This window comes from Python bivittatus, unplaced genomic scaffold (assembly GCF_059951505.1).
Source record: "Python bivittatus isolate LINGU-HERP-01145 unplaced genomic scaffold, Pbiv_v1 ctg000610_np1212, whole genome shotgun sequence".
In the NCBI taxonomy this organism is placed as follows: domain Eukaryota; kingdom Metazoa; phylum Chordata; class Lepidosauria; order Squamata; family Pythonidae; genus Python; species Python bivittatus.
Window position 1 is genome coordinate 16360969 of NW_028277088.1, and position 19845 is coordinate 16380813.

Here is a 19845-nt window from a genome sequence, read left to right on the forward strand (position 1 = left end):
TGATATAATTTTTTTACCTTTGTTGTTGGCCTGTGAAAAAGTGAAACATTATCTTTGTTCTGTTCTCCAGGAACTGGTGTTGATGATATGTTCATCCTTGTGTCCTGTTGTGTCCCACAAACCAAAGTGAAGGACAGGGTCAAGGACAGAATGGCTGACACCTATGCAGAGGGAACTGTTTCAATTACTATCACAACTCTGACTGATATTTATTGGTGTAAGCCAACAGGAAAAATAAAAACATTGTTCTGGATGACCTTATATGATGTTATAAATTATTGGTGGAAAAATGTCCTCAGAAACTGTTAAACAATTACAAAACAGTTTCTGAGGACATTTTTCCACCAATAATTTATAACACAATATAGGGTCATCCAGCCACTGTTATGGTGATATAAAACATGACTATGCTACAACACAACAATGGCTGAACAACACTTTTAAGAAGCTAAACATACCTAGTGAGGAGAAATGGTCTTAGGCTGTTGGTTTGCTAGACAAAAATGTTGACATTCTTACAAGGGGCTTGAGTTAAGTACAACTACTTACATTTTAAGTGGGCTTTTTTTATATAGTTTGCTCACTGTTCTCAGTTCCCTATTTAATATTTGTACAGATAATCAAGATTTAATGACTCCCCAAATTACATTTCATTTTGTGCAATCAAATCTTGCAAATAATTTTGTTTCTCCATTATTGTAAGAAGTACCAAGAATCCAACAGAGAATTATTATCAATTTATTGTTCATGGTATTTAAGTGGCAATTTTCTTCTTCTTCTCCCAGTAGAATATATTGGGAGGGATAGCAAATACATGGCACTTGTTCAATATTTTGTACTATCACCAATATTGCAGAAATGCCTGGTTTTGAGCTATTAGTGGCCTTTACAGATGTGTGCCAGGAAGAATCTGCCACAGTACCTAGCAAATTAAATTGGAGTGGGAGCGAATGGAAGACAGTGAAGCCAATATTGTACAACTGTACAAAACGTTTAGTGTTAATTTAAGATTTTTTTTAAAAGGCACATATATGAGACGGAAAGAGGGACAGGCCCCTCAGGAAGACTACAGACAGGTATCCCAGTACTGTAGAGGCTAAAAAGTGGAGGTAGGTACATAACAGAAAATGTGTTTCTTTTGAACCTGAAACAAAGCATTGCATCCTGGAAGTTCCTGCTGAACTGTTTGGGATCAGCTGTAGTGCAGCAGAAATAAAACCCAGAATGTTTTGGAAGTTGGAGGGCTCCTGGAGTGATTTTATGGGGTGAGTAGAGCAAGGCTAGTGCCCATCCTCCCTTTTCCAATCATTCAGAAACAATACTTAATCCCCTGGTATTGCCATAGCTTCCTCTGCACTGTGAACTTGTTCCTCTCTGCAATGGTTTCAGCAGCTCCCAGCACAGCATACCCGTTGAGCCAGCCTTTTCCCTGTCTTCTTCCCTTTAGCTGCTATTGCCCCTGATGTCTGTGTTTTAGAAGAGGAGAGGGAACTCTGTGCCATGTGTGAGGAGCACATGGGGCGTCCCTGATATTACAAAGAGCCACATGACAGGCTAGCCTCTTTTTATCTTTCACTGCTTCCCCCATCACCATAGCATCATAGACACACCATGTAGTGAAGGAACCCCCCTAAGCCAGTGTTTCTGGCTGGGGAATTCTGGGAGTTGAAGTCCACCTGTCAAAGTTGTCAAGGTTGAGAAACACTGTCCTAAGCTGTGGCTTTTTCCTATGCTTATTCTCCCACCTCCACTGCTCAGAACATCCATGTTTCATGCTGTGTCCAAATCAAAAGAGACCCCTTTCATTCCATGTACAAAGCAAAACAACCAGAACATGTTTCTGTTTATGCACAGACCACTGAAACCAGCTTTTCAGGGCACAGAATAGCTCATGCAAGGAATGTTTTATATTCCTAGCAAAAAGAAAGTTAAAAGTTTAGAATGAGGTTGGTGAAGCATATCATAAAAAGGCTTCTTTATGTTCAAAACATAAGAGAAATGAATCAGTATACCAGATACTCCATGATGATGACAAGCTGTTAAATACTTTAAGTAACAAAGAAAAGGCAGTTACTCAAATCCTATTCTGTATCAGTCCTCTCCAGTACAAGGATGCTGTATTCCACCACGCATTTATGAATAACAAAATGAAGAGGAAGAATGAAGCTTGACATTGACAGAAATGCCGTTAGGCAATACTTGTTTACTTTGAATTGAGTTTAAATCTTCGGGATCAGATGAATTGCATCCTAGGGTAGTGAAGGAACCTGTTGACAGTCTGGTTAAACTGGGATCACCTTTGAGAAATCCCACAAAACTGCTGAAATATCCAGCTGAGAAGAGAAGTCAAATGGCAAACCATTTCTGAATTGTTGCCAAGAAAACTACATAGACGAATCCATGAAGAAATGGGCCCAATTCCAGGGAGATTTTGCTTTTTCTTGAGTGTACATTTACTAATTTCAGTGCAGTAGAAGAACAGCATGTTACTTCACATCAGGTGTACTCTATGTGGGTGTATTTCTGCACAAGAATGAAAAATAGGGAATTTTTTAAAGAACCAACAAAATTGCTGAAAAATAAAACCAAAATGGACAGAAGAGAAACTAACAGTCTGACTGTACAATATCTTTTTCAGTTTGTTGCCTATTAAATAAAAGTTAATTTAATTTTGCAGAGTAGAACTAAAACCCTGCATCCTTCTTGGTAGGTTGTCTGGGCTAGGAACTGGGACAGTGTTTGATAGTACTCTTAATTTAGTCACTCTTCACCATCTCTAAAGTTACAAACATTTATCTCTTCATCCCATAACCCATCTCTTATCTATAAACAAATCCATAAAACATCATCTTTTCAGTCTTGATGTCAGCAGAAAGTCCATGCCAGAAGTAAAACATATCTTGTTTTAACCTTGATCAAATAAACCAACTTTATATTCCTTCCTTTTACTTCTAACAGTCTTAATCTTTAGTTCATTCAAATATTGTGATAGGATTTAATTTCTCTTCATTTCTTCTTTGTTCCATGACACAGAGTTCTTCAAGGCTTTAACAAGCCTCTTTTGTAAAACTAATAAGAAAAAATTATCCAGGTCACTCTCTTGGTTTTTCATTTGTATTTCCCTTTTAAATTTTAAAACCTCAGCCAGTTTCTTTTGTAGATCCAGTGAAACATCTTTTTCTAAGTCATTCTCTTGGTCTATCAGTTGTAAATCCACTTTTGATACCATCTCTATTTTGTCAGATAAACTTTTTTCTACATTTGTCATTTCTTCAATAACATCTTATGGACATAGTCTATCCATAGAAGCAGACATTGTGGGATCAAAACGCAGGACACAAATGCAGAATAATCAAGGCTTCACTGCAGTGTTTATTGAGCAGTACGTACTGGAGGGGGACCTCACCAGAAGTTAGTGGGAGGCACTCCCCTACAGGCAAAATGGATGCTCTGATATTTATACAGTTCTACAAGAAGGGGAAGGGAAAAAGAACGTATACGCATACATATTCATATGATGATGCAGGCATACCTAAATAGGCAATAGTTTTCAAGTTACTCTCTGCCCCTCTGTTATCTGTTAACTGCTAGTAAAACAATAGCGTCACAGAGAAGAAGACACAAATTAGTTCAAGGTGCCAAATGCCAAGAAGAAGGCATCCTCCCTCAGGGCAGATGCCCAGGTTGCTATGGGAATGTTTGTGATAAGGAGTTTACAACCGGCCTGATTCACATCAGTTTCAAGGATGCTTCCACATGCCTTTATGTTTCAATCTTATTAAGGTGATCCCATTCATCTGAGGCCTCTAAAAACTTGTCTTTTTCACCCAAAGATTCATTTTTCTCACAACATCATTACTGACCCTAACTCTAACCCAGAAGTCTCTTCCTTGCTGGTTGTTAAGCTATAGTACCTCTGTTTCTGAAATCATTGCACAGCATTGTTGCCTTTAAAACTCAGGCAACCCAAGTGGCATGGAGCTGAAGACCTATTCCCTGAACTTGGGAGAGAAAACAATTTTTCCTTTGCAAAGATAGCTTCTTAGCCTACCAGAAAATACAAACCACCCAGTAATTCAGACAAAGCAAAAAGCTTTTATTAGAGCAGGGTCAAGCCTTTTTATAGTGTACAGAAACAAATGATACATACATTCGATTATATGTGATACATCAGAAAACAAGTAATCAAACAATAAAAGGCACTGATTACAAATGAGAATTGAACAATAGAAAACATTAATTACAGATAACATTCCACAAGTGGCAAATTTATGGGCTACATCACTTTTTTTTCCAGCCAAATTTATAGTTTATACCAGCATTTAATTTTTTTTCTCTCTGGACCCTTTCCCACTTTTAAAAATTATGGAGGACCCCAAAAGAGCTTTTGTTTGTCTGGATGATATTTATCAATATTTTTTGTTGTTGATAATTTTGATTTCACAGACCCCTGTGAGGGCCTTGGGGGACCCCCATGGGTCCTAGGACGACACTTTAAGAAACACTGGTTTATACTATGCACAGGATGAAGCAGATCCTTGTGACTGTCTTACAATCAGCATCACTGGATAACCCTATTATTATTTTCAGATGGCAGGAATGGGATAGAGGAGGAGAAGAGGTTAAGATTCCCCGCCTGGGGAATTTAAAAATAAATATATCTGTACAAGAACCACCTAAGCAAGGGGCAGAGTAGGCTACAGGCTCCTTCGCCAAAGGACCGGGTTACTCCAGCCCAATTTCCCCGCTCAGGAAGCCGCCCCGCGTATGTCAGGAGCGCGAGGGCAGCCGCGCCAAATCGAACGCCCCCCGGTCCTGCGAGTAACGGTCGCTCAGCCAGAGAACGGGAGAGGAGAAAAAGGCGCGGAAACGGTCGCGTCGGGCCCCGGGGCGAGGAGCCCCGGCTTGGGAGCCGCTGAGGAAGGTGAAGATGCCGCCCCGCGGCTGCCGCACCGACTGCGTGGAGAAGCCCCTTTCACGCGCGCTCCGCGCCTTGGGCGCCTCCGTGGGCTCCCACCCGTGGCCCTTTCTCCTGGTGCCTTTGGTGCTTTCGGGCGTCCTGGCAACCGGCTTCGTCTTCCTGCCTATACGTCAACCTAACGACCTGGAGGGGCAATTCACGCCCCTCGGCGGCCCGGCCAAATTGGAGCGACGCTTCGTGCAGGCGCACTTCCCGACCGACGACGCCAAGAACTTCTCTGCAGAGAGACTGAGCACCCAAGGCGCCTATGCCACTTTCATCGTCGTGGCGGCCCGCGACGGCGACTCGCTGCTGACGCGCGTGGCTTTCGCCGAGCTGCTGGCGCTGGACCGGGCCGTGCGCGGCATACGGGTGGCGGGGGTGTCCTTAGACCACTTTTGCGCGCGCACCAACGGCTCCTGCATCAGCCCCAACCCGCTCCTGAGCGCCGTCCGCGGCAACCCGGCCGAGATCGAGACGCTGCTGCCGCAGCTCACCTTCCCGGTCTTCCGCGGGCGGCTGTTCCTGGGCTTCTTCCTGGGGGGCGTCACGCTGGGCCCGGGCGCCGAGCCTGCGCGCCCGCTGCTCGCGGCCCGAGCGCTGCGCCTCATCTACTTCCTGCAGGAGGACGACGCCTCGCAGCGGGAGGCCAGCACGCTCTGGCTGGAGGCCTTTCTGGAGCGCGTCCCGCGTGTACTGCGCGCCCTGAACCCGACCGCTCTCAAGGTATGGAGGAATTAGGAAAGGCGCTCACCTCATCCCCCCTTCTTTTGGTTTGAAATGAAACCTGTGTACATACTACATAATGCTATTCCTTCTGAGAATAGGCAGGTTATGAAAACACTAACAATTCCTAAGCAATATTCTTGCCAACCTTCCTTGCCTCCAGCACCACGTGCATACAACAGTTGTCTATTGCCTTTTAAACTTCTCACCTCTCTTTTTGAGGATCTCCTCAGTCTCCTGCAAAGTTTCTTGTCCTCTTCATCTATTCACTTGACTTGCTTCGGCTTATTCACTCTTTCTTCATATATTGTCCATGTATAATTAAACCATCTCAGCACCCATTTTTTTAATGCAGGTTGCATGACAGCAACTTCAATAGTGAAGAGATGGAGACTGCTTCTCCTTCAGAGGCAAGCCTCCACCCTTCTGCATACCTGATCAACGTGTAACATCATCAAAGTATTTCTGATACACCTACCCATAAATATATTAAACAACATCTTTGTCATACTTCCTGCTCAATGTCATACTATTCACAAAGCATTCCATTTAGTCTGAAATGCTTTACTTCCATAATTCCAGCATTCAGCAACCAACCAACATTCTGTTTGTGCAAATGTTCCATTGGTGGAGCCTATTCATTCCATCATACGCTTTCTCTAAATCAACAAATGTGTAGCAAACTTTCTCACATCCATACATTTCTCAAAGATCTCTTGAAAGCCAGCATCTGGTCTGTATATCTCTTGTCTGGTCTAAAGCTATACAGGCACAATCATGGCATTCTTCCAACTGTCAGGCACAGATTCAGGCTTTACACAGCTACTTTATCAAGAGCATTATTTAAATTAAGTGTAATGGAAAGAAGGAATAACCTTGAGGAACAGTAAGGAAGAGCCACAACCAAGACAATGGTCAGATAAAAGAAATCTGAGTCCAGGGCAGAACTGTAACCTCAGTAAGTGAGTAAGCATCTCAGACAAGACCCTTCCTAGTTCTCATGAAGATGAATGGAAGGGGGAAGTGCACTGAGACTTGCAAGATTGATGTCAGCCCTTCAAGGTAAACCAGACTAGGAAACCAAAGTCATGCATGCTAATACTATTTTTATTATAGGGTTATAGTAACAGAATCTTGCAAGTCTCAATGCACTTCCCCCAGAATTCTGCCCATTACATCAAGCAACATTTGGTTCCAATAATAAGTTAAAGCCTCTGTTACTCCCTCCCCTTTTTGTTTGCAATGGAACTGCCATACATTCATGCTTCATTAAAGTCAATCCATTGCTATTCTCTTTCTTGCCCCTACCCCAAGTACTGCAGTGCTTATACTGTCCCCACAATCCCACTTTTGTGCAACCTAATGAAAGCATGATAACTCAAAGCTACAGAGCTGTGAGGGAATCCTGCACAAAGTCTCAGGAAGCACAGCGTTCAGGCTGCTTGGAGCGGACATGCAGGTTCAGTGGCAGACTCAGTGTAACATCCTTTAGAAAAAAGCCCAGGAAGAGTAGAAAAAATTAAGCGTTTCACAAGAATCAGACTTATAGCATCACTGCACTCTGTAAGCAAACTACATCTGTCTTTAAACATTTGTCCAGTTACATCATCTAGGCCTACAGTCTTAGCATTTTTTAATATTCTCAGATTTCTTTTCATCCATCTTTTTCTCTGACACTAACATTTATACCATTCATTTCAGTTCTACTGTTCAACATATAACTATCATATAGCTATCAGTCCTGTGCAGAAGTCTAAAATATTCTTCTAGCATTTTATCATTTCAGTTTCATCCCAAATAATTTCATTGCTTTTATTATTAATTCCATTAATTCAGTGCCCCATGGTCATATGATTGCCATTTGTGATCTTCCCTGCTGGTCACAAGTCACTGGGGTAAGTCTCCTCCACCCATGCACCCTCCCCCAGCCCTTCTGTGCTTGCACCAGCCACTCATACACCCCCACACACCCTCACCACATCTCCCTTGCTGCGCCTCCGCTCCACTCTCGCACACCCTTGCCACCCTCACGCACCCTCCCTGAGCCTCCCCGTGCTTCCCTTACATCCTCACACACTCCCCAAGCCTCGTCATGCAACCCTTGCGCATCCCTGTGTACCCTCCCTTAGCCTCACTATGCCTCTCGTGCACCCTCGCACACCCTCCCTGACCCTCACCACGCCTCCCTCACACCCCTCTGCACCCTCTCTGACCCTTGCTGTGCCTCCCTCATGCACCCTCCCTAAGCCTTGCCATGCCTCCCTCCCATCCCTGTGCACCCCCTCGCACCCTCCCCCACTCAGCAGCAGCCGCCACTTACCTCCCTGTTGGCCTGCTTGCAAGCTGCCTGGGACTTGCAACTTCCTGCCGACTTTCCTGCTGACTTAATTGTGGGTAGCCGGCAAGAAGTTGCCTCACCTAATTACTGTGGGATTCGGTTAACAAGGGCAACCGGGAATGCAGGGATTGCTGTCACTAAGCGATGCAGTGTGTTTTATGACTGCATTGCTTAGCGATGAAAATTCCGGTTCCAATTGCTGACATAAGTCGAGGACAACCTGTAAAAGTTTCTGCTAATTATTCTTTGTAATATATTAAAGCATACTAAAAAAAATGGATAGTAATAATGAAATTTATTTTTTCTCAGCCTATTTTTAAATCCTTTAGATAATTAAGATATATTTTAGAAGGTAAAATAATTGAAAGCTTATCTTCTTCCTTCTCTCCCTCCTTCCCCCTCTAACCTGGCAGGTAGCCCATTTTACCTCACTGTCAAGACAGAAAGAATTTGAAAAACTTGCTAAGGGTGTGATCCCATTGGTCTCCATCGCATATCTTTTAACAATATTATTTTCAATTATTTCATGTACAAGGTAAATTTTTCCTCTCTCCTGCTCTCATTATCTAACTTTGTATTTTTTTCTAATTGAATAAAAAGTTTCCATACTTTCAAAAGTCTATTATATATATATGTGTGTGTGTGTATTTACATTATTATAGATAATTAGCTATATCAAAAAGGAAATCTAAAAACGATCAAATTGTAACTGTTTTTGGAGCAAAAGATACACTTTCCATTAACATTTTTCAACAGCACTGTTAATAAGAAATATCCTGCCAGTACAATCTTATATATGACTGCTTAGAAGTGAAGTCAGAATTCAATATAATTTACTCCCAAGCAACTGCACAGGACTACAGCCTTAGCAATACATAACTCTTGATCCTCTAAAGACTTATAGTATTCCCCAGTAATGCCTATAATTATAAACAATAGGACTGCATCAGTCTGTGTAATTAGTGCATGGGTGACCCCAGATCTAGCAGATGTGCTTGTTAAAAATAGCCAGAGACTTAACACATGCAGATGTAGTTTATTTGCCCATCCCTAATCCTAACCTATTCCAATCCCAAGGAATGGAATCGTAGCTCCTTTCCTAGGTTTCTGGCCAAATTGTGCAAAGGGTATAAGTTACTTAGCCAGAATGTGATGTGAGGCAAATGAGTAATGAAAGAAAAGGACAGGCACTGAAGAAACTGTCAGCCCCGCTAGGTAGACCAGACCAGGAAATCAACTCCACATGAAGGTGAAAATTACTTTTATTGAGACTGGCTATAATAACAGAATCTTGCAAATCTGATTGTTCTGTACCTCTTCCTCCATTTTATATTCCAGTGAATTAGACAGTTGACTGCCTGAGCTGCTTCCAAATGTTGCCTTGTTGTGGAATTAAAAAATGCCTTAGCACCTTTTGCCTGGGCAACAGATCATGTTTATCTCCCTCAGGATCATCTTCCTTACTCCCTACAGAAACGAAAGAAGAAGGAATCTCAAGTGCAAATTAAAAAATGCTACTATTTGGCCGGATGTGTTTTGGAAAACATGTTCCTTTTTGAAGAACACTGTATTAGCAGAAACAAACTAAATGTATAGTTTTTATTTGCCTTTTTAATAAATATTGTTATAACTTATGTATGTTTGCAACACATTTTAGTATTTATTTTTGTTTCTGTTTATACAGTGCCCTTAAAAATTAATACATTTTCCAAAACTTTTCATACCATTTATTTGCCCTTGGGATTCCTCCCTCTCTCTTTCATTTAATGTGAGTCAAAGGAAGAATTTCCAGTTCATCATTTGGGGGGAAAATGTAATTTTTTTTACATTTCCTCTCAAGAATTTACTTTTGGAATTGTTACTGATGGGTGAAATATACATTGTCAGCACAGTTCTATACAGATATGCTTAGAAGTCGGTCCCATTGAGATCAATGTGATTAGTCCCAAAGTACACATCAGTATTTTTGAATGTAATCAACCTATACTTCCTCTTTTCAAGACAGCAGTGGATGGGACTATGAATAAGTTTTCTTTCCCACAACTCTATGTGAAATTTGAGATTCTCTGAATCCTGTGCATGGAAACAGTGTCAGAAATATAGGTAGTCCCCAGTTTAAGAATGAGTTCCATTCCCAAGGTCTGTCCTTAAGTCAAATTTGTACGTAAGCCAGAACAGTAGTATTGTGTAATGAATTCAAACATTGCATATTTAACTTGAATCATTGTGTATTTAACTCAAATTTTGCTACAGTAGGCTCCATTCTTAACTATGGGTTGTCTGTAAACCAAGCACTCTTAACCCAGGGACTACCTGTATTTGATCTTTTGAGTGAGTCCTTTTCATGATCTGAATTGCAAATGCTTGCTATATTTATTTATTTTATTTATTTATTAAACTTATCCCTGCCCATCTCCCCCAATGGGGAGATGCACTAGGGGCTACAAATAATTCTATGAAATATTTTCATTACCTAAAGAAACTTGATATATTTCTGAGATTGTGAATTTCCATTTCTAAAATTAAGTATATTTCTATTTATGCAGGCTCTGCAAAATTTCTTTAATATTTAATACCTGCATGTGGTTCTCTAATTTTGTTCAAGTTGGGAGATATTAGAAATGCACAATGAAACTCAGAATCTACTGAACTGTTCTCCATCCATTTTATAGGCTAGATTGTGTCCGAACAAAACTCTGGGTTGCAATTTTTGGAGTGCTTTCAGCAGGTTTATCTGTCCTCAGCAGTTTTGGATTATTGCTGATTTATGGGGTGCCATTTGTAATCACAGCTGCAAATTCGCCATTTCTTATACTTGGTAAGTAATAAATGTATTTCTTGCTTTGAACTTTCAACAGATGTATATGAGCTAGAAGTTCCATCTCTCCCAACTGTATTTCTCCTTAGTTCTGGTAGGCATTCCAGATTTCTCTGTAGCTCTTTCTCAAGATCATCTTGAGGTTACAGTCTCATATTAGAAATAATTTTTCCTGACATAATCTTTTGAGCTCAATTGTAATACTTACGTGAACTTATGTGACTGTTACTCATGAATTGTACCACCCTGGTGATTTCTTACTTTTGATTTGCTTACCACAAAGTCTGTGACAAACTGATCTTTTTCTCATCTGTATCTTTCTGTTTTCCCTGGTTTCATTCTGGCCAATCCATTTCCTCCTTCATTACCCACTTACTTTCATCCAAACTGGATGTTTTCTCATTTCCTGACTTTTTACTGTTGAAATACAGTAGAATTTTTTTCCTTCAGTCACAAATTGTATTCAGATTACTTATGAATGTTGGTTGACTTCTACTCAGATATTATATTCAAAGAGAACCATAGCATTTTATGATATGTATATCCAAGTACAAAATACATACAGATGATCCTTGTTTAACAACCGCAGTTGGGACCAACTCTGTTGCTAAGCAACATGGTCGTTAAGCGAGATCTCACATGACCTCAACTTGCGATTTTACCGCTGCCTTCTCCATTGACTCTGCTTGTCAGAAGTTGGCTGTGAAGCATACAAATGGCGATCACATGACCATGGGGATACTGCAATGGTTGTAAATGCGAGGATCAATTGTAAAATTACTTTTTCAGTGCCGTTGTAACTTTGAACAGTCTAGACAGGGCAGGTGTTAAGGTCTACCTGTACTGCTTTGGGAAATATGAATGGCACTCATGCCCATATCTTAAAGCATCCTTCAAAAGACTAAGAATGGAAGCAAGTGGGATAGAGACTGGAGAAGTCAGTAAAAGATAAGTAGGCTATGGGCAAACAGGTAAGAGGACAAGTGGTAATACATGTAAGAGGATGAGGGGACAAATAACTGAATAGGCAAATGAGAGAAAGGCAGGTAGGTAAGGCACAGGTAAGTAAATATACAGACAATACATGGGCAAACAGAAGAGGCATGTGAGCAAGTGAGTGAGCAGGAGTTTGAGTATATTTGACTTTGTGTTTGTATGCATTTTTGTGTGAATTCAGAGTCTAAAAGACAACAGCTATGAGGATATATTTATTGCTGTGTTTTGTGGGAAAAATCCATTGCTGTCTTTTTTATTTTTATTTTTTTTAATAGGTAATATTTGTGAATGGTAGCAATTGTGGCCATTTGCTATTTGTAAAAAAACATTTTCCCCCATTTTTTTAAAAAAATGGCTTTGTTGTGCATTTAAATGATTTGTGTTGATTGTTGCTAAGGGGATTTCTGCATCCTTTTCAATCTTTTGGTTGGCACTCATGATGAGGTTTAAATTATGCTTAACTTATTAGTATGCTTATAGGATTTTTATTCTGGAGTAAATAAATGTAGATCAAAGGAATACTTTTGTTTTATAGGTCAGAGGCATTCCTGAACAGTGTTGATTTTCACTCTTGACTTTTAACTTAATTTCTATTCAATAAATTCCTGTCAGTACCTGATCCCAAATTACAGTTAACACAAAATGGAAATGTTCGGCCCAGCCTCATTAAATGTAATGATAGTAAGTCTGCTATGAAAACAAATCAATAGCCTCTTTCTCAGCAATGTGTTTGATCTCATCCAGATATTTCTGAAAGAAAACTATTTTCTAGATCTGTTTCAATCATGATATGGGTCTGGTTTTAGCACTGAAATTGCCTTGATTGCCCTGTGTTTGCAGGAGAGAGAAAGACAGAGAGAATGTAATCCTCCAATACTTTTCAGTGGTCTTCAATAACATCAACCATATACTTTTGGAGAAGGTTTTAGAATTAAGTGTGTGAGAAAAAAATTACAGCTGTTGGCATTGATGATTAGACAGCTGCTTTCAAAAAGTGGTGCTAAGCGATTTCTGGCTAATTGCATATCATTTACGCTCTGGGATTCTAAAAGGTTATATCATATTCCTTATTCTTTTCAATATCTACATGAATCTGCTGCATAAGATCACTGGAGATAGAGAGTAAGTGCCATCAGAATGCCGATGACACACAGCTCTCTCCTTTTCATAAGATCCCACATGAGGGAATGGAAATGCTTAATCAGTGGCTGGATGCAATAATGGACTGGATGAGGGCCAAGAAACTGAAGAGGAAGTCAGAGGTTCTGTTAGTGGATGTCTTACCAGTCTGGGTGAGTGATGCTCACTGTATTCTGGAGGGGGTTATGCGTCCCCTAAAGAATCAAAAGTATAACCTGGGGAAACTTCTAGGTCATCTTTGTCTTTGACAACATGTGTATTCTGCATCATAAAGCACTTACTACTAGCTTAGGCTGGTGCATGAGTTAGCTGTTCTTAGATAAAGAAAAATTTCTTTCAATACACCCTGCCTTAGTACCCTCTTCAGTAGATTACCATAGTGTGTTCTCTATACTGCTACTTGAAGTCAGCCCAGAAACTTCAGATACCATTTTCCATTATTCTCACTGGTTTGCTGTTTGTTTCTAGTCCTAATTACCAAGAAACTAGCATTAACTAGTGCTTGGGATTACAGTATCTGAAGGAATTGCCTGTTCCCATATGTTTTTACCTGTAGAGGAGTACATAGATAACATTGAAGAAAGAATGCAAGAACTGTTAAGTGTACATCAACTTGGCCCTGGGAAGGAAGAGGGGATGAAAAAGAAATTCAAGGTAACCCCAACTTGATTCTGTTTGGCATCAGAGGGGGAAGAAGGAAACTCTGTCAAGCTTTCAATATTACATTATTATACCCTCCAACAGTAGAGTAGAATTCCAGTGGTCTTTGTGGAGTCTGACCTGGCCTATCTTGAAGAACTGACATTACGTAACCATAAGATTGTCCTTAGAAGTTCTATTGCGGGGTGCCTTCCATTTTGATATATAATAGATGGCTACATAGCAGTGAGCTTTTTCAGTGATTATCCCCCCATCTTTATAATAACTTGCCCATAATTTTAAAATATATTACATTTATAACTTTTGTGTTGCATTTGGGCTTTTAACCTAATTTTCTTTCTGCTGTCTTCTTTAATTATATATGATACATGTTATTCACCAACAGTTTTTACTTTTAAAAAATGACTTTACTATGTTCTAAACTTTGTTTTGAAGGGCAACATGTAACATTTGAAAAAGAGTAAATACACTAAATTGGCTCTCTCACTGTGATGTCCTGTTTTAAATTACCATTTTAAAGATAAATTGAAATTGAAAGGTAAATGTAATTAATCCAAAGAATGAAAAGAAACAGGGTTATATTAGGCTTGGGAATATTATTTTAAGAGCAAAATAATTCTGATATGATTTATTTAATTTTTTTTATCCCACCTTTATTTTTGGTTAACCTAAGATGGTGTACATATTGGGTACTCCTGTGTTTTTCACAACAACAACCCTGTGAGCTGGGTAGAGTTGAGAGAGAATGACTGGCCCAAGGTCATCCAGCCAGCTTTCGTACCAAGGGGGGATTAGAACTCATACTCTTCTGGTTCCTAGCCCAGCCCCTCAGCCACTACAGCAAGCTGGCTCTCTCATTAGATGATTTAAAAATAAGTTCAGTGCAGGAAAAACAAATTTCAAACTTCTTGTTTAATTTACAGTTAGAAAAGGTCTTTCTTAGACTAACTTCAGTGATTGCAGGCTGTGTTAATAATGCATGCCATCCGCTTTTAGATAGAGTATACTGCATAGTGGAAACATATAGTGAGGCAAATTATCTTGAGAAGCTGACTAAAAAACAAAAATGCTTGAGACAAACCATGAATGGCCCCTCTATTATTTTGAAAAGCAACAGCTTTAAGAAGCAAAACTGAAGTCCAAGATGATACTACCTGCAAACATGCACAAAATAAAACATTTATCTCCACTATGCCTAACAGGTTGCATAAAATGATGAATATATATATATATATATATATATATATATATATATATATACTGTATATCGCTATGTTGCCCAATCAATTAAATATTTTTGAACCAATTTATCTCCCATGTTTCAAAACTGCTTAGGCATCATATTCAGTTTTCTGGGGCCCTAATCTTTGTGCTAATCCTAACCATATTTATACATGAGAATAGGAAGATATTTTATATGATTCTAATTGAATGTATGCTGACAATAGCTGGATTACAAATAGCACATTTGAAAGCCATCTCAAATCTTTCAGTGGATACCTGGATTAGAAAAGACAAAAAATAAATTTGAGAAACTGACTCACAAACTCAATTCTGCTAAGGTGCTTTAAAAAGGGTACTTTCGTTGATGCAAAATGCCTTTTCATCATACGCTTCCACTTTGTAAACGAGCTACTGAAGTATCAAAGTAACATTTGGAAAGTCTGCTGCGAACTACTCTTGTTTAGGACTTGTAATACACAATTATTTGATTTCTGAAAATGGACTCTCTGACTGTGTTATAATACCTTATACAGGTTTGGTGTGGACATACAATGTTTTGTTATTTGAAGTCCTTACTTTAAAAGATGTATTAAAAATTAACATTTTCATATTAAGGAAGAGTTAGAAATATTATTTCAGCAATAATATGAACGATGACAAGCAATGGCAGAGCCCTGTCCTATTTTATCCTTTTATCAAGCTGGTTTCTTCAGAGCTTATCAATGTAGCACTTGCACAGCAGGCTTTCTGAATTTGTCCCTGGTATGTTTGGTGGTTTTGCTTTGTGTTTGTAAGTGCGATTTACAAATACTGTAATGCTTAATGCTTATTCAACAATTCAGCTAAGGCTTTGGCTGTCTTTGATTTTTGTTGAAAGACACAGGGTTATTTTGCAAACCAAACCCTTAAAAAAGTTTATGTATTTTTTATATTTTATTGATTTTATTGTAATTTCTTTGATTGTTGTGAGCTGCCCAGAGCTGTTGAGAGCTGGGTGGGGTACAAGTTTAATACATTATTATTATTATTATTATTATTATTATTATTATTATTATTGAATTGGTAAAATAAACTGAAATCATGATTGATCATGGGTAATTTTTCTTGAATGGTGGGATATGCTTCAGCATATTCCAGACTTCAATACAAAAAGGGAGAAAGGCAAAACAAATAAGTGGGTGATCTAAGATAAAAAGTAAATTTTATTGTATTTATATTTAATTGTATCATTTAAACATAGTTATATAATTACTCTGCATATGTTTACTAATTACAATAATTAATAATGTCACCTTAAAAATTACAAGTCAGTGACAATTAGAGGGGAACACAGGGGCTTCACCTGAGTCTGATGAGCAGCATGCATCAGTAGAACTGCAGATTATGTATCACTCACCCCGTCTTCATGATTCTTTGAAAAATACAGAACAATAATTATTTTGCCAACTGCTTTGAAAGCTATGTATAAATAAAAATTAAATACTGATTCTGTATTTTTCCCTTTCACACAGCATGTGTGAAACTGAATCTCTTTTGCTATTCTCGAGTTGGAGTTGATCACATATTCATCCTGGTAGCATGTTAGTAACACACAAATGGTTTGGAATCTCAATATCTGTGGAGCATTTCTGCCTGTTTACACTTTCCTGAGTATTAAGATCTACTGGGATATGGCCTTTGGCTGTACCACAGGACAGGGCAAAGAAATGTAAGGCAGGGCCTTCTTGGGTTTGGCACTCTGATTATGAAATGTTTTCCTCCCTGTAGCCAGACTGCCACTCTGGTTGTTTTCCTTCCTGCCCCAAGTGAAAGTACTGAAGCTACTGAATTGATCACAAACAGCTTGATGTATCTCAGGCTTTGTTATCGTAAAAAATATCAGTTGCGAAGCATGTTCCTTGTGTAATTTGCTCTTTTTGTGGCATGTGAAAACTGACAGATCTTTTTACCATTATCCAGGAGTTGGTGTCGATGATATGTTCATCCTGGTATCCTGTTGGCAGCATACAAAAGTGAAGGATAGTGTCAAAGACCGGATGGCTAACACTTATTCAGAGGCAGCTGTATCAGTTACTATCACAACTCTGACAGATGTTTTAGCTTTCTACATTGGAATTGCAAGTTCCTTTCCATCAATTAAGTCATTCTGCATCTATACAGGGACAGCTTTTGTTTTTTGCTATATATACAACCTGACATTTCTTGGGGCTGTTTTAGCTCTAAATGGTAAAAGAGAAGAAAGTAACAGGCATTGGCTGACATTCATGAAAGTGGCAAGCATGCCCCAAGATTCTCGGGGCCGTATGTATAACCGATGCTGCACAGGAGGACTTTATGACGAATCTACTGGAACTGAGATTGAACATCCCATGAATGGTTTCTTTAGAAAGTATTATGGTCCCTTCCTTACGCACAGCTGGATTAAAGTAATTGTGGTAGCGCTGTATTTCCTATACCTAGGAAGTAGTATATATGGGTGCTTTAATGTCAAAGAGGGTATAGATCTTCGAAATGTAGCAACAGATGATTCTTACATCGTTCCATATTACGATGTTGAAGATAGATATCTTTCACTGTACGGACCAAGGGTTATGGTAATAGTTACTGAAAGTATAGCGTATTGGAATGCATCTGTTCGTGCTGATCTTGAGAACTGTATGAATATTCTAGAAAATTCATCCTATGTGGAAAAGAATTTTTCAGAGTCATGGCTGAGAATTTATCAAAATGTTGCTAAAGGCATGTCTCTAGATTTAAATGACCATGATGTATTCATTGCAAATTTACCTGCCCTGTTCAGAGTAAATTCAGAATCTCAGTGGAATATTGATATTAATGCAAAAGAAATAGTAGCTTCTCGGTTCTTTATACAGACAGTCAATGTTATAACTTCAGTGGATGAGAAAAATCTCTTAAAACAGCTAAGAGGTATTGCTAAGGACTGTAAGATACCACTAATGGTTTATCATCCAGCTTTTATACACTTTGATCAGTTCCTTGTTATAATTAGTAATACCATTCAGAATGTTCTGATTGCAACCGGAGTCATGTTAGTTATTTCTTTGCTGCTAATTCCAAGTCCTGTTTGCTCTTTGTGGGTAACTTTTGCTATTGGCTCTGTGGTTGTAGGTGTGACTGGTTACATGGCCTTCTGGAATGTGAATCTTGACTCCATATCTATGATCAATCTTGTTATTTCCATAGGATTTTCTGTAGACTATTCTTCTCATATATCTTATGCCTTTGTTTCCAGTAGTAGACTCAGTGCAAATGATAAGGCAATAGATGCCCTTTTCCACCTTGGTTACCCAATTGTGCAGGCATCTGGCTCCACCCTTATAGGAATTTTAGTTCTATCTATGGCAGCCAGCTATGTCTTTAGGACTTGCTTTAAGATAATGTTTCTTGTTATTATTTTTGGGTCTCTTCATGGTCTCGTATTCATTCCTGTGTTTTTAACACTTTTTCATTATTGTGCTTGATTGTCAAATAGACACTACCAAAACAATGGCCAGTACTCTGAAAATTACTCAGTGTAGGAAGAAGCTTGTTTTAAGTGAAAACATGGGACTGCTAACTATTAATAGAGAAAAATAAGCTAAAACTTCCTCCATTTCAGGAAAATCAAATTGCCCATAATGTTCTTATGAGTTCTTGTATATTAATCAGAAAAAATGGACAGAGAAAGTCTATTTTATAATAGGCTGTTCAAGGTTTATTAGAACAATTTTTATGGCATATTGTATTTATTTGTGCATAGTATGGAATACTCAAGATTACTGTCAAGTAGGATCAGAATTGTTCAGATGCCATAAAATGAAACCATTCTGTTTAATGCCATGTGGTGGTGGCTGCCACCAAGTACATGTGGAAGAATGAAATTAAGTCCAGAAAGAAAAGTGGGATGGCTGGCAGTATCATGATCACCGGGCATGACAAATCAGATTCATAAAGAATCTTGGCTCATCTGATATTCAGGTAAGGCTTTGTGAATAGGGAGAGTTTATATTATAACTTTTCCCAGTTCATACTTCATGCCCATCAGTAATGGGAAGAGGACAAGCAGGCCATATTCTAGCAACCAGGCAAGTCTAGCTTTATTGCAAACATCACAAACAGCTGCAAACCACCCATGCGTTGTCTTGTATTTGCCATGTCACCCACACTTGTGGATGAAATACACCTAAAATGAATTCATGTGTTCTTTTTAAGTTTTTCTCTGCAGCTTGTCTTGGTTGAAAGAAGCATTGTGCCATACTTAGATAATACGGTAACTACAAAATAAATCACAAAAGGATAGTTTGTAACCACGCAGATTCCAAGATGGGAATTTCAGATGCATGTATAGGTAACTGTACTGTAAACCAGACTTGATATATTTTCCAAATTTATTCTCAGGACAAGGTAGCAGTTGGAAATATTGGCAAGCATCATAGACCTGACTCCTTATATGTTGCATATGTTTAGATCAAAAATACCCTATGCTAAATAACAAGCCTAGTATCAATAGAATAGAATTTTACATGCATCTGAAAGCTGAGATAGATTATTCAGATCTTCATGATAAATTTCATTTTGTTATTTATGTCGTTTGATATTTGCATTTTCCTCCCCTTCTTTTCAAAGGTGAATGGGTATTAGCTGTCTAAACACAAATATCACTAAATGGTACTGTGGAAAGAAGATTTAATTTGAGCAAGAACATTTTTTGGCTTTTGCTTTTTGGCTTCCCCCCCCCCTCCAGTATTATGTGTGCCCAGATGTATTTAAATATAATTCCAGATGTATTTTTGATAATGGAGGACTGACTCTTCATTACCAACATACTTTACACACTGTAATAATGATTCCACTTCAAGAAAAGTTGTAACAGCTTTTGTTTGTTTTTTGTTTGATTGATTGATTTCTATCCTGGCTTTCCTCTGAGAGCTCAAGGCAGGCTTATGTGAGGACACTGATGTCTGCAGATTGTTGGCGGGGGGG

The 19845-nt window shown here is 38.9% G+C and overlaps 1 protein-coding gene across 1 annotated transcript; it reads left to right on the top strand.

The window, feature by feature from the left end:
* The first annotated feature begins 4930 nt into the window (after nt 1–4930).
* Nucleotides 4931–18344, top strand: LOC103064091 (patched domain-containing protein 3). Its single transcript, XM_007420773.1, has 4 exons — nt 4931–5686; nt 8438–8559; nt 10697–10842; nt 16822–18344. Exons 1-4 carry the CDS (start codon nt 4931–4933, stop codon nt 18342–18344), a joined length of 2547 nt encoding a protein of 848 aa, XP_007420835.1.
* Nucleotides 18345–19845: the final 1501 nt, after the last annotated feature.